At 53.5% G+C, this 15,093-nt stretch overlaps 1 protein-coding gene across 1 annotated transcript in view; it reads left to right on the plus strand.

The window, feature by feature from the left end:
- Positions 1 to 9,017, plus strand: part of MTR (5-methyltetrahydrofolate-homocysteine methyltransferase) — a 41,350-nt gene extending 32,333 nt beyond the window's left edge. The window contains 9 exon segments of the mRNA XM_059677581.1: positions 779 to 860; positions 1,726 to 1,824; positions 2,334 to 2,409; positions 3,380 to 3,535; positions 4,069 to 4,265; positions 6,571 to 6,771; positions 7,496 to 7,688; positions 7,817 to 7,929; positions 8,348 to 9,017. Coding sequence (XP_059533564.1) covers positions 779 to 860; positions 1,726 to 1,824; positions 2,334 to 2,409; positions 3,380 to 3,535; positions 4,069 to 4,265; positions 6,571 to 6,771; positions 7,496 to 7,688; positions 7,817 to 7,929; positions 8,348 to 8,434 — 1,204 coding nt within the window. The 3' untranslated portion in view covers positions 8,435 to 9,017.
- The last annotated feature ends 6,076 nt before the right edge of the window (positions 9,018 to 15,093 follow it).

The raw sequence follows: 15,093 nt of genomic DNA on the forward strand, positions 1-15,093 counted from the left end.
ATGGCTGCTGGTGCAAACTGGAACATTTCCAAGTCACCCATTCTTTTCTGTCTCTCACCAGATGAGCCACCAGATGAAAGGTGTTTTAGGAAGCATTCAGAAGCAGCGCGGCCAGCCTCTCCCTTCTCTGTGTTATGTATTAATTGAACTAGCAGACACGTGGCCTGGGCTGTTGCTTAAAACATTCAGCAGTCAGAGTGTGTTTGCACTGCAGTTAATTGGGCAGCTGTAAGGATTAAAGGGTGTTTCCTCCTCAGCACTAACATTTCCAAGTTTGGCAGAAGGCATTTGAGGCTAAGCCAAGGTCATGAAATATTTTTGTTGCCTTTGCGTCGCTGTTATTTGTGTTGCATTGACTTAGGGCCTGAGATTCCGTCCTGCAAGTCCACGGAGAGGGTGGTCCAGGCCCTGGCGGTGTCTCCCAGGGACGGCGCAGCCGCAGAGAGTGGGCCTGCCTGGTGTCTGGTTCTCGGGGCCCTGGCTGTCCCCCAGCTTCTTTGGAGGGAGACACTCAGCTTCGTTCAGACAGGCTGCTACTGTGTGCGAGGTCCCAGGCTCGTCCTGGACCTGCTGGCAGTGGGCTGAGGACAGACTTCTTTATAACCTGGAATAGACCCCGCTCTTTTCCCGTCTTAGGGTGGGGAGAGAGTCATTCTGTTTTACAAGGGACATTTGATGTTTCCCGGGAAAGCACTGCGGAAACGCAGCGGTTCTGAACAAGAGTGGGCTAGGGTGTCGGCACTGATGGGTGTGTTTCTCTCCTGACCTCTCTCTTCAGAACCCACACGGCGGTGAAGATCGCACCCAGGTACAGCGCGCCCGTGGTCCACGTCCTGGACGCGTCCAAGAGCGTGGTGGTGGTGAGTATCGTGACGAGGACAGAGAGCGCTGAGCGTCAGGGCTGTCACCCGACAGCTATTTATGTTTGTCCAACTCCACTCAAAATGTGAAAGAGCTTATGGATTCTGAGGTGTCACTGCCATTGTGTGCATTGCTGGAAAGGTGCGGTGAGCGTGCCCTGGGCTTTCAAAGTCCCCATCCTGAACTTCCAGGGGGAGTGCTGGCTGAGCGACAGGAATGGTGGCACCAGGACACCCTTGACCTGGACACCGCCCCAGGGAGAGAGAACTCGGCCATTTAGAATTATTTGCAGACATAGTGTACACTCTCTGAACTCCATGCCAGAGCGAAAGGAATGTGGAATTTTTTTAAATGACCCGTTTCCAGTTCAGAACACATTTAATCGTGCCCTGGCCGGTGTGGCTCAGCTGGTTGGGTGGCATCTGGGCACTGGCAGGTTGCTGGTTCGATTCCGAATCAGGGCACATGTGCGGGTTGCGAGCTCAGTTCCTGGTGGGGGGTGTGCAGGAGGCAGCTGACAGATGTTTCCCTCTCCTATCGACGTTTCACTTTCTCTCTCCTTCTCCCTTCCTCTAAAAATCAATAAAAATATATATGTTTTAAAAACATTTAACCTGGAACGGGCCAGCTGACCCTCCCCAAAGAAAGAAAAACGATTGTGCCAGATCGGAGCCTTCAGGCCTGCTGAGTTAGCCCTTGCTTGCACAGCTTGGCAGGAATTAGCACAGTTGGTGAAGGGAGAGGAAATGGTGTCAACCCGGGAAGGCTTCCTGAAGGAGGTGTCGCCAGAACCAGCCAGTGTTGCCTGTTTTTACCGCTTGTGTTGCCCCGTGCCTTTTACTGACCTGGATCTTGCGTTTTCAGTGTTCTCAGCTCTTAGATGAGAATCTGAAAGATGAGTACTTTGAGGAGATCACAGAAGAGTATGAGGAGATTAGACAGGACCACTATGAGTCTCTCAAGGTGAGTGACAAAACCAGGGCACAGCTTATTTGGGTGATAAAACGACCCCGCAGTTTTCAATGTGACTTTACTGTCTTGAGGAGGGTAAAGGTTTAGGAACATTTTAGAGAAGTCCTCTTTTCTAGTTGAGATCAGAGTTCTGTGCCTGAGTTTCCAATAATTTGTGGTTCTATTAAAATTAATTTTCTTCACTCCTCCAAACACGTATTGGATAGTACGTATTGCAGTAGGTGTTAGGTGCTGTGCTCAGACCCGAGTTATGGGAATGAGTAAAATGTGAGCTCCGAGCCAGCAGGGGAACGGGAACTGACACGGTGCTGGGCACACGCCACAGCTCCTCGTACTGAGGAAATAGTGGGAGAAAATGGAGACGGGACGGGAGCACTGGGCATCTCCCTGGCTCCCAGCACTGACTATTCCCGTCCCTCCCGACGAGCTCCCTTGGACATACTTCTGTGGTAGCAGCTAAAAACCCAAGAGTCTGACGAAATAACTTCTTTTTTTCATAGGAGAGAAGATACTTAACCTTGAGTCAAGCCAGAAAGCACAGCTTCCATATTGACTGGCTGGCTGAGCCTCCCCCAGGTCTGTTGGGTGTTGCGTAGAGGGGCCGTGGTGGTAACGGGCTGCAGGGCTGCTTGCATTGACTTGGCTACAGAGTCAGACAGGCAGCTGGAGATTCCTGATCGTGTCTAAGAGTGATGATGAGGGACAGTGACGATTGGAAAGAAAAGTAAATAGTTCCATGTGCAGAAAACCAGGCACTGTCCTGAGAGTGACCGCAGCCTCTCCGGGTCCCGGACACAGCTCTGCAGTGGATGTGCTGGTCTCTGCCCACGTCCATCTGAGGACCTGAGTGTGGGGTCATAGTGGGAGGCAGTAGGATTCAGTCTCTGCTAAGCCCGGCTCCTTCCGGCACTGTGGAGGGAAGCCCTCTCTGAAGTCTTCAGTGATTTCATGGGTGATGCGTCTTGGGTTCAGGGGGCGTAAGAACAGTATCTTGGCGTGTTCTTATGTACCCACTGCCACTTAAGAAGTAGCCTACTGCCCATTTAGAAAACAAGACAGTACCATGTGGCGGGGGTCCCCTGGGGTCCCCCCTCCCCTGCACGATCCTGAATTTGATGCCTCGGCTCCTTAGACTGTGACTATGTGCGTCTGGAGCCGTAGGTGATAGAGATTTGTTGTTTCACGTCCTTAAACTTTGTATTTATGTCTTTCCACAGCGACCTTTAGTTAGTATTGTCCTCATTTGCACATGTGAAGGTTAACCCAGGTCTTTTCTTTTTTCTTGGGCGGAGTGGGGGTGGGAGGGTTGAGGGAAGACCCCAAGGGCGATGGGGTCAGTCGGCTACCTGGGAGAAGGCTTTATTAATGATTCGCTGCAGATGACGCCCTCTCCGTGACAATGTGGAGCCTCTTTGTGGAACGCTTGCGGTGATCGGTGATCGTAGAGAGACAGAGCGAGGGAGCCAGCAGAGCGGGTGTCCCAGGTGCGCTGTGCGGGGCCCGCCAGGCCCGCGTTCCTGCTGACCTCGGCTCTCCTCTCCTGCAGTGGAGCCCTCCTTTCTCGGGACGCGGGTCTTTGAGGACTACGACCTGCAGGCGCTGGTGGGCTACATCGACTGGAAGCCTTTCTTTGACGTGTGGCAGCTCCGGGGCAAGTACCCGAACCGCGGCTTCCCCAAGATATTTGACGACAAGACCGTAGGTGAGTGCGGTGCTTCCTCCTCCCTTCGCTGACACAAGCAAGTGAGACGGATCTCAGCCTGGGAGGCAGGGCAGGCTTCCTGGAGGAGGTGGTGTGTGAACTGATTTTTAAGATGAAGTGGGAATTACTGAGGCTGGGCCTGGGGACAGGAGGGAGCACTGAAGAAAAGGAACCACTGAAGAGGTTCCACATCCCCAGAGGTGCCTGTGGGTCAGTGGCGTTGTGTGTGCACGGGGGCATCGGCGACGGGAGGACTTGCCTGCTTTGTGTCGCTCTGTGTGACAGACGGCTTTGGGGAGCCAGCGGTTTGCGCTTTGCCTTCATCAGGTGGGAAAATGTAAGCAGTGTGGGCTGGGGGGAAAGACAGGAACCACGAACCGTCACTGCTTCACCCTGAGCTGCGCTGATGACAAACACTGAGAAAGTATTTGAGGGGAAGAGGTGTGAGAAATGACAGGAGAGGGTAGTGGCTTTAAAGGGCAGCACTGCTGGTCATCAGCATCTGGAACTGAGTTCCTGCCATGTCCTCCTAGGTGACGAGGCCAAAAGGCTCTATGGTGATGCCCAGAACATGCTGAGAGCTCTGATTGGGGAGAAGAAGCTGCGGGCCCGGGGTGTGGTGGGGTTCTGGCCCGCGCAGAGCGAGCAGGACGACATTCACCTGTACCCCGCGGGCTCCGAGCCCCGGGCCACACAGCCCATCGCCACCTTCTATGGACTGAGGCAGCAGGTACGAGAGCGGTGGGCTGCCACAGGCTGTCCACTCTTTTGTAGGCAAAAAACGTACATAAGAATGAAGTCTGAGCTTTGGGTAATTGGTAGCCTGACCCTCCTCCCCCCAGATGACCAGTCACAGGCACAGCCTGCGGCCTCTGTGAGGACGTGGGGCCTCTCACACCGAGGGCGGCTCTGCTGGTGTCTCAGGCGGTGGAGGAAAGCCCCGCCCCTGCCTGGGTGGTCACACGTCAGCTGTGCACACGCATGTTACTGAAGTGGGCTGGTGGCTTCTCTCTCGGGAGACAGGGTGGACCAGCCTCGGCGGAATGTGCACCAGGGCCAGGCGCTCACAGGGCTCTTGAGGGACCGTCCTGTTTAAAATCCACGCAGCCTTGTTTCGGGCAGTTTGTGTGTGTTCTGCAGAGGGGGACAGGAAGGTGGAGGACATTGTGCCGAGCCCAGAGCTTGGAGGGGAGCCCAGCCTGTCCTCACCCCCTGGCTGTTCCGTCACAGCCCAGCTTCTCTCGGCATCATGAGAGCAGGCCCAGCGCCACACGCCTCCCTCACTTGTCCCCCCCTTGCACAATGCAGATAGGATAGGCACGTCCGTCCCTTTGGCTGCTATAAAAAAATCGTCTTAATCAAGAATTGGAACCAGAACTCGCCAGAGTTATTAACAAAGGGCTGCAGTAAATTAGTCTTGTAAAGTTTTGCTACCATTTCAGTCATTTAGAAGCGATAGTGTTGCTTTTAATCCTAACCACAGCATAACTCATAGTGACAGGTATTTTTACTCTAACAACATCTGTAGAGGTTCTTAGCTGAGGACATTAAACAGCACATGACAAGGGAAACGGGCGGCCACGTGACTGCAGCACTCAGGCCAGACACCCTGGAGATAGGGTCTGCTCTGGGGAACTGGCCACTCCTTTTCCAGGGTCACTAAGGGCACAGACCTCCTGCAGGTCCCGTGTCCTCTGACCCACTTTCATACCGAACCCTTTGTGTCCAGTCTGTGACCTCTCAGCGTCCTTGTTACCCACGCAGATGGGTGTTTCGAGCTGCTTCCCCCCAGCACTGGAGCGGTCCGGCCGCAGCAGGTCCTGCTCGGGGGTCTGTTCCGAGCGGCTCTGCTGCCATCCCCGCTGCCGTGCGGGGGCTCTGCGCCCTGTGCCCCTGGGCAGGAAGCTCTGTCCCTGGCGTTGTGAGCACAGAGCAGCTGATGGCCGTTCAGCTGGCGAGCAGCTCCTCCCTGCAGAGCTGCCTTGGCTCTTATCACTTCCTGGTCTTGCACTGTCCCCCCCACGGTCAGGGAGGCTGTGCTTGTGTCCAGAACCAGCGAGCATATAGCTCCTAAGCTGCTGGGCCGGCCACTCATCTGTTGATTGGCCAGTCCTCGTGCCGTGTGGTGGTCAGGAGCGCACCCCGCAAGCTGCCACTCTCTGACCCTGAGCGAGTGGCTCAGGCTTGTCCACCTGCGAGTTCTTGTCGGGAAGTAGAGCTGATGGCATCACTTCCTTCACAAGGTTGTTGAGAGGATTAGATTAGTTCATTCACATAAAGCATCAGGAGCAGTGCCTGGTGTAGCCTAAGCATTACTCAGTAAATATTCGTTATTAGCTGTTTACGGTCTCAGCAAAATTACCGCTTGTGAAATATGTTTACAGTCTTATTTGTCAGCTTAATGGCAGGGAAGAGTCAGTCATCAGCTGAAAATGAAAAAATGGGAGAGGCACCTGGCCTGGGGAGAGAGCCACGTTTTGATATGAATCAAGGGAAGAAGCAGACCCTGCTGAGTTTCCTGTCTGGTTTTGGGCCGGTCCAGGGCCTCCTCAGCTGTCTTCTGAACCACCACCTGTGGGCCGCCAAGCCTGTGCTGCTGGCTGGCAGCTTGGTACCCTACTGTGGATGCCGAAGTCGAGGCTTACATATGTGGGGGACCCCTCTGATCATAACTTCAGGGTTTAATGGTGATTGTGAATAGAAAACGCTTTGGGGGGAAGTTTTTATTTTGAATGAATGTTTAGGTTCCAGTTCCTAGCACAGTGCCCGTGGCCTCAGTAAACACGCGCTTAGTGTGTGAATGAGCGGACTAACTGGTTTCTTGACTACGTATGCCATGTCATCGTTTTAAAATCTCATTTCATTTGTTCATTCAACAAACGTGTATGGAATATTATGCACTCTTCTAAGTGCTGCGGGTGTAACAGCGCACAAAACAGACACCCCTGTTCAAACCTGTATTCACCTGTATTGCTGTCCGCTGTGTGTGGTGCCACGTCCTTGCTCATGCCGCCCCCCTGCCCCCCGGATTTCAGGCGGAGAAGGATTCTGCCAGCACGGACCCGTACCTCTGCCTTGCGGACTTCATCGCGCCGCTGCACTCGGGCCTCCGGGACTACCTGGGCCTGTTTGCTGTCGCCTGCTTCGGGGTGGAGGAGCTGAGCCGCGCCTACGAGGAGCAGGGTGACGACTATAGCAGCATCATGGTCAAGGCGCTGGGGGACCGGCTGGCGGAGGTAGGGCAGCCGTGCCCTGAGCACAGAGGCGGGGTGGGGGCCTGAGACAGCGCCAGGGAGTGGGCATCCCTGGACCAGGCAGACGGGCCTTAACAGCCACAGCTTTACACCGTGTGTTCCCTAACTGTTCTCCCACGTCACCTTCCGGGCAGAGGGACCCTTCAATGGTGCTGCAGTTCAAGTTACCCTGAGAACCTCGACTTCATTGTCCTAGTTCTCATGTCTCCGTTTTCTGTTGTGACATGAGGTTTTCCTGAGGAGCCTGAGAAATTAAAACCAGACTCGTTTCAGAGCTCCAGTTCTAATACTGGGACCCCCTCTAGGGTCCTCCGTCTGCATGCAGTGAGTGAGCTGAGCTCTGGGTTGGTCCCTCCCCCATCCTGAGGCCAGTAGTGGAGAAATGAGCAGCTGGAATGATCCCAGCTTTTCTTCCTGGCCACAGTGAGCTGTAGAAGAGCCTTCAGGAAAATGTTGACATTAAAGGGCTTAGAATCCTTGGATGATTAAATATGGAACTTCAGTGCCCAATCTGAGGCCAAAACTGAGCCAGCTGAGCAACTAATGACACGACAAAGGGGTCAAGAATCCAGCTTGTGCCCTCTTGCCAGGTCTCCCCTGGCTGGTCCAGACAAGGGCGCCGCCCGCCTGGCGTTGATGGAGGGGTGCAGGTGCACGGATGCCCGGGCTCTGGCCTCTGCCTGACCCCCCTTGTTCTGGGTGCCAGGCCTTTGCGGAGGAGCTCCACGAGAGGGTGCGCAGAGAGCTGTGGGCCTACTGTGGCAGCGAGGAGCTAGATGTCGCCGACCTGCGAAGGCTGCGCTATGGGGGCATCCGCCCGGCGCCCGGTTACCCCAGCCAGCCCGACCACACCGAGAAGCTCACCATGTGGAAGCTGGCCGACATTGAGCAGTGCACAGGTACGTGCCAGGAAGTGGTGTCTGCTTCTATTATTCAGTGGATACACTTCTGTCAACATGCCGCCCAGCTGCCAGGCCTGTGCCGGGCACCGAGTGTGTGAGCATGTCTCCTGTGTTGCTCTCTGCAGGCATTCGGTTAACAGAGTCGTTAGCGATGGCTCCTGCTTCAGCTGTGTCCGGCCTCTACTTCTCCAATTTGAAATCCAAATACTTTGCTGTGGGGAAGATTTCTAAGGACCAGGTAAGCAAGGCGTTTCATGATATGTGGCTTCCCGGGGTGGACCCCTGTCTTATTTTAAGTGGAACTATAGAATCTATTCTATTTCACATATAAATGAGACTAAAATGTGAAGGAAAGGATGAAGACATTTACCTTAGTTAAGGTCTTGATTCTGGCCCTCTCATCTGCATGCAGACCACACTCATGCATGCACACGCTCAGACCCCAGCCAGCTTCTAAGATTTAGATATTTACTACATGTTGCTTCCTGCCCATAGCTTAGACAACTTAGTGAATAGACAACTATTCCTCTCCATTTAACTCAGCTAATAAGATATGAAATGGAAGGTACTTAATGTTTCTGGGCAAATCCTGTGGGAACCTCAGTTCAAAAAGTCCTATTATTTTGGTCTAATAAACTGCTTTTTATCTTTCGCAGGTTGAGGATTATGCTCTGAGGAAGAACATGTCTGTGGCCGAGGTGGAGAAATGGCTTGGACCCATTTTGGGATATGACACAGACTAACTTCCTGTTTTGTACCTTTTCTATACTTGATGATCCTCAAGGAAATATAGCCCAGAGTGCCTTAAGGAAACGGCAACACACAGCCCACACACGGGCAACATCTGCGCGGCTTTGTGTGCCGTGGTTCGGTGAACCCTGGAGGAGCAGCGTCTCCCCTGGTTCCTGGGAACAAGCTGCAGTGTCACCCTCAACGGCAGCAACCGGGGCGTATGCTCGGGGATGAGCTGGAGATGGGAGCCTGTGCATGCCCCAGCAAGTCCACCTGCTGTTTTCAGTTTCACCTGGGACCTCGGAGGACACTCGGTGGTGTTTTTTCATCTCAGAAAAAAGGCTGAGACTCCGTTGAATAGAGCACATTACTCTGTGGCAGAATGGCGCTGTGAGTGGTGGGGCGTTTTAATCTAGTGGCTGCCACCGTGGACTCTGACAGGGAAGAGAGGATAACTGCTCTTTCATCTCCTAAAGGCGTATTTAAAGGATGGCAGACGTCCCTTTGGCAAAGGCACTCCGTAACTGCTGGCTTGTCAGGAAGACTCCAGCTGTTTGTGTTTGTGTGGTCAAATACAGTCATGCTCTCTAAGCATTTTGTCCACTCATGATTCCGTGTTTCTTAGCCCTAAGGGTGAAAAAAGATGGGAAGAGAGAGGGGCCGTTAAGGTTCGTTAACATCTCTTTTAGTTGTTTTCCAGAGGCTGTGTGTAGAGGAAACTACATCAGCATAAGAAAGGACATAGAAACGATGAATAAGAACAAGTCGGAAATGAAGAATATCATATCTAATACCAAGAATACATTGGAAGGAAGTGAAAGTAGGCTGGATGAAGTGGATGATCAAATCAGTCATTTGAATGATAAAGTAGAAAAAACACCCAATTCGAACAACACGAAGAAAAAAGAATTAAAAAGAACAAGGATAGTTTAAGGGAACTCTGGGACAATATGAAACATAACAACATCCACCTCATAGGGGTGCCAGAAGGAGAAGAAAGTGAGTAAGGTATGGAGAACCTCTTCGAAGTAGAGACAGGAAACTTTCCTAACCTGGTGGAAGAAAAAGTCAGACAAGTTCAGGAAGCACAGAGGCCCAATCATGATGAACCCCAAAGAGACCCACACCAGGACTTTGCGAAGCAGAAACCCTCCACTTGTATTTACCTCCTCTCCATGGGAAAGGGCCATATTCACGTCAAGGCTGCTTCAGACAGGCCCAGCCCCTCTCTCCCTGCCCCTTGAGAAGGTGGGAGGGCCCGTGTGATTCTGTGTTAAGCCATGGCTCCCTGACCGCAGCACTCCTTGCTCGGGTCCCAGTACTGAAACCGAGCAAACGGGCAGTGGAGAGCTGGGCCGGGGGCATAGTGCTGGGAACAAGGAGGGAGACACGGAGGCTCTGGCTTCGTGTCAGGAGAGCCGCAAGCCCGTCACTCAGCCGCGTGGAAATAAATATGAGGAGTGCTATTTGATGATGATAAAGCTGCAGCACCAGCAATAGCATACATTCCCTTGTCACTTGCCTTGCTGTTCAGAATTGCAAAAAAATAATCACATACCCACACACGTGTATTTTTAGCTTTGTATCTCAAAGCACTTGGCAAGCTGAAAATTCAGGCACCAGCCACCTGCCACGACCAGCTTGTGACTCACAGGAACGCAGCCTCTCTGAGACAGCAGCTGCTCTGCAGCACAGGCGAGGCCACGGAGGCCTGGGCCGCACCTGGGGACAGGTGACAGGGTGGGGAGGCAGCAGGCGGGATTCTAAGCAGCCGATCCAAGGGGCCAGTGGTGGAATCCCAGCAGCAAACGTGGGCTGCACAGCCTCATCCCTCCCGAAGCGCCTCGGATGTTGTCATGACCCCAGGAGCCTGAAACCTGCACCTGGCACCTGCCGGACCTAGACAGGAAAACACACACCATAGGCATCCTGTATGGAGTCGTCTGTCCAGGTGGCTGGGAGCTGGGGCTTACACAACAGGATCCGTGAAAGCACAGAGCTTCCGTGATCAGAGATCGACATGCAATTTAAAGGTTGTGAGCAGATGTGGCTGCGTGTGGCCGCCATGTGCTCACCTTTTCTGCAGCTGTCGGCCTTCACTGGGTTTCACTGGCCCGCTGTGGCGGTCGCCACCTAAAGGTTCAGACTTACCCAAACAAATCAGTTTGTCAGAATGACGTCTTGGATCTTTCCCTTCAGTCTCAGAGGTTTAGAGTAGAAAACAGAAGTGCAGGCCGGGAGAAAGCACCTGTGACCCTTGTCCTTCTCTCCTCATGGTTGTCTTCTGGCCAGTGAGTCACCGGCAGGAGGACGGGGCCGGCTGTGTGGGATGGAGACGCAAAGAGCTGTTGCGTTGGGCGCCTGGCCTATCTCAGGATGTCGCCCTGCTTTGCGTTGTCTGTCACCTGCTCCTGCCGACAGGCCTGTGCTCACGAGCTCTGGCCAAGCTGACAAAGAGGGCACAGTTTCCTGTCCTTGTGCCCTGAGGCGGTGCCTCTGCAGGGTGGCCTTGTCCCCCCCGGCTGTGGCCTCTCTGACTTCCCAGGAGGAGGTGGGTGGGTCCCGTGAGCTCTGTTGTCTGACCTAGGGGTCAGCCTCTCACCAGCAGAACACTCTCCAGAACGGCCCCTTGTGGCCCAAACTCGCAGCCCTCATGGGGAGGAGGGAGAAAACAGCCCCCGGTGGATAAAAAGCCTCAGATGGCACCGTCAGTACAAGACCGACAGTGAACCCTGCCATACGCCATGGGACAGCGGTGTGTCAGTGTAGGGTTATTTCTAAAGGCTGCTCACAGAACCTCACAGCAACCCTATAAAGCAGAGGAAAACGACTCACACCCTCTTGTGACCAGTGGCCCAGCTGAGGGCCCCCCAGGTCACCTGACAACGGCCGCCTCTGGTGCCGTCACGGCTCACCCAGGTTGGGAACCTGCTCATTTCCGGATCGTACAGATTTCGTGTCTCCTGTTTCTGGACAGTAATTTTTCTTCTCACTGCAAACAGTAGTTCTCATCCCCAGTTGGAGCGCTCTTGCAAAAAGGGGTTATTTATATTCAAAATCACTTCAGATACAGGGCTCAGAGTTTGGGTTTTTTTAAGGGACTGACAAATGAAAACATTTTCCTCCGTGTCTGACTGATTTGTCAACATTTAAATGCTACCATTATCCACTTTCTAGACAGGATCCTCTGAAAGCCGAGGGTCTGGTCTGGCTTTATGTTCTAACTCGCCTTTAGTTTTAGTGCCCGAGGAGTGTGTGTGCGTGTGCTGGCTCTCCCAGCCCCACACAGCTCCTCGGGGTATAAATAGAACGCTATCTTGAAAGTCATTTTAATTGGGTGGCTATAGTGTGGAGGGTGGACCATGTCTCTCCCCAGGTTGGTTTTTGCTGTGTCAGGATGGGGGCAAGGACAGCGGGTGCTCCCACCAGGCTGTTGTCTGTCACCCTTGTTTCCTCTGCCCAACTCCCCACGTTGGCCTGGACCCAGTCCGGCTCCTGTCCCCACCTGAGCCACGGAGGGAGGAAGGTGTGAATGACTCTGTCCCCCTCCCATGGGAGTCAGCGTAAAGGCTGAGCAGGGTCCCAAGTGGCATCAGGATCCCCAGGGGGACCCAGCGGCCTCCATGGGCCCTCCGCTGTTTCTCCCAATATGGGGCTCTATGGGGTCCGTGTTGGCTGACCCCTCGGCCATGGTGTCTGTCCTCGGACGAGGTATCCGGTGCAGTAGGAGCCCAGTAAGTCTGGGAGCCAGGCACCCCACTGAGCGGGTCCCACTGGTGACTGAGTTGAGTGTTCCAGCTGTTCCTGACCTTGACAGCTAGGTCGCTGCCTGCTCTGTCCCCAAGACTCCATGACCCCTGGTGCTGTGGCTTGCCAGGAGGTGGGGCCTTGGGAGCTAGCTTCCAGGGCCTCCTGGTGTCCCTGCTCCCAGTGACCCTGCCAGCACCACACGGCTGGTCGCAGGCCACCACACCTGTGCCCCCGTCCCAAGTTAGGATGTGGGCGAGGCAGGACCTACCAATGACAGCAGGGGTGGCAGTGCCAGCGATTGAGTGTCCGCATTTCCCTCCAGCTTCCCTGCTGAAGACCAGGGTCGGTCAGCCTGCGTAGCGTGCAGGGAAAGCTGGAGTTCAACTCCAAGTCCACAGGAAGCCAACTCACCCTCAGCTCTTCCATGGCGACTTCCAACAGGACTGGGTTTTCTTTACTTCCCACAGCTGCTTTATTTTTTGAGACTCAGAAGTAAAATGTATGGGTCACACGAGCAGGAGTTTCTTTGTCTCATTCGCATTATATCTTTGGCCTGAACAGGCCTCCTTCCCTCCCCCCTCCCTCCCTTTTAATTCTCACCCAAGGATATTTTTCCCATTGATTTCTAGAGAGAGTGGGAGGGAGGAAAGAGACACGTATATTACCTCCCACACGTGCCCTTGACTAGGAATCAAACCTGTGATCCTTGGGTCCGAGGGCCTACGCTCTAACCGCAGAGCCAAACCGACTAATGTTTTTCCAAGCACCTGGCTCTGCTGTGTACATAGTGGTTCCACAGTAGAGACTGAGAAACACTGGTAGAGCCACGTTCATAAGCAGAGGGAAGAGACGGTGGGGCCCAGGGCAGACGTGGTCCCAGAATCCGTGCTCCGGGCAGAGCCAGGCCTCATGGCCCGAGAGAGGCCGGGAACTTGGCAGCACCGGTCCCGTCTGCAAATAGTGCTCACATGCTGACGTCTCGCCCTCTGTAAACATTTCTTTTTTAGAACCAGTTCTTAATTCCTGCACCCCTTAGTGTATCCCTAGTTTCTTGAGAAAATATCTGCCCACATTCTCCAGTCACAGGGGATGACTCAGGCCAGGGATCCGGCAGTTCAGGGCAGTAGCTGCCTTCCTGCCCCTGCCCCTAACCCCTTAGGCCCCAGCCAGCGCAGCGAGCGAACCCCCACGCCCCCTATTACCCGGGCCCCGAGACCGCCCTGAGCCCTCTGCTCCTGTGCTCCTGCCTCGGCGGTTGCCAGAGGAACCATAAAAATATTGCTCCACGTGCTCTAGGAGCAAAATGTCCATGCACATTACTATTGTTTTAACTTAAACACTAACGTGTGAAAATCAGCCCAGCCTGGAAGCAGTCCCCTTCCTGGCAGACAGCTCCACGGGAAAGAGAACCCGCAGGAGGGACTCGGGAGTGAGGGTGAGACCCCGCTGTGTGTGTCAGCAGTGAGCGTGCGACCTCCTTCCCAGGGGCAGAGCTTCCGGAGCAATCCCGTCCCCTTCTCTTGCTACACGTCAATAAAACTGCCTTGTCACAACCACGTCACATAGAACACCCCGCGCAGGAAACGCCTTGAATTTGGGAACACTTTAAAAAAAAAAAAACCCTCACCCGAGGATATGCGTTTATTGAATTTAGAGAGAGGGAAGGAGAGAGAGAGAGACATCCATGTGAGAAGTATCCATTGGTTGCTTCCCATACACACCTGACTACACCCAACTGGGGATCGAACCTGCAATCTAGGCATGTGCCCTGACCACGAATTGAACCTGCAACCTTTTGGTGTATGGGACAATGTTTCAACCAACGGAGCCACCCAGCCAGGGCCCAGGGCGAGGCCCACACTTTTAAAAATAAATGTTATGTTTCATTCTCAAACATGTTTCTAACTTTCAGTACAGATGAGCGATCTCTAAACCTCATAGTATAGTATTTCTGTGTCTTAAGGTACATACCAATGGTATCTTTTATAAACTGCCCTTGCTCTATTTTGCTGTCCGAGACTGTATATGGGGGAATGATAGGATAATCATTGAAGGCCCAGGCCATTTAGCATTATATCACTTATGTTGAGAGAATTAAAGAATAGATATAACTCTGGTTAGGAAAGTTTACAGCCTGGGACGTGCTGGTAGATTTTAATCACCGATGAGATGCTGCCGAATGTGCAATGTAGGTGAGCGGGTGTGGCGCCTTCATTTGCCAGCGCCTGCATCTTGGTACGATGGACGTTGGCATCTTTGCTTGGTGGATGTTTAGTTTTAAGTATCTTCAATGGAGCAGTTGCAGACTAGGAACAAGAAATACATGCTTCCTTGTCCAAGCTGTCTCAGAGACTGCCTGGTCCTGGTCACAGCCCTTTGTTAATGGCATTTTGGGTCCCGCCAGCGTGGTGCAGTGGTTGAGCATGGACCTATGAACCAGGGGGTCACGGTTCCATTCCTGGTCAGGTCTCATGCCCAGGTTGCGGCTTGATCCCCAGTGGGGGACGTACAGGAGGCAGCTGATCAATGATTCTCTCTCATCGTCGATGTTTCTCTCTCTCTCACTCCCTTCCTCTCTGAAATCTGGCACTTTGGGGGCCCTGGCTTGCAGGACCGAGAGCTCCATGTTGAAATTGTGGTGGAAGGCTCCACTTTCTTCAGAAATCACTGACTTTATTTACGGCGACGCCCATGTGTGTCCCAATGTCTGAGTTTAGAGCAGGTCAGTGACCCCCGGGTATAGGTATAATATCCACCCCTCATGTCAATCGCTTGTTGAATTAGCTTTGCACGTCCGCTGTCACCAGGGATTTGCTGAGCGATTTGTTGGAGGTCTGGCCCCATGCACGTGGGACGGTTAAGCTGTGAAAGCACATGCGACCCCGACCCTAGACGCGGAGGAATTCCCGCGTGGATGGGG

Source organism: Myotis daubentonii, chromosome 20 (assembly GCF_963259705.1).
Source record: "Myotis daubentonii chromosome 20, mMyoDau2.1, whole genome shotgun sequence".
NCBI classification, from domain to species: domain Eukaryota; kingdom Metazoa; phylum Chordata; class Mammalia; order Chiroptera; family Vespertilionidae; genus Myotis; species Myotis daubentonii.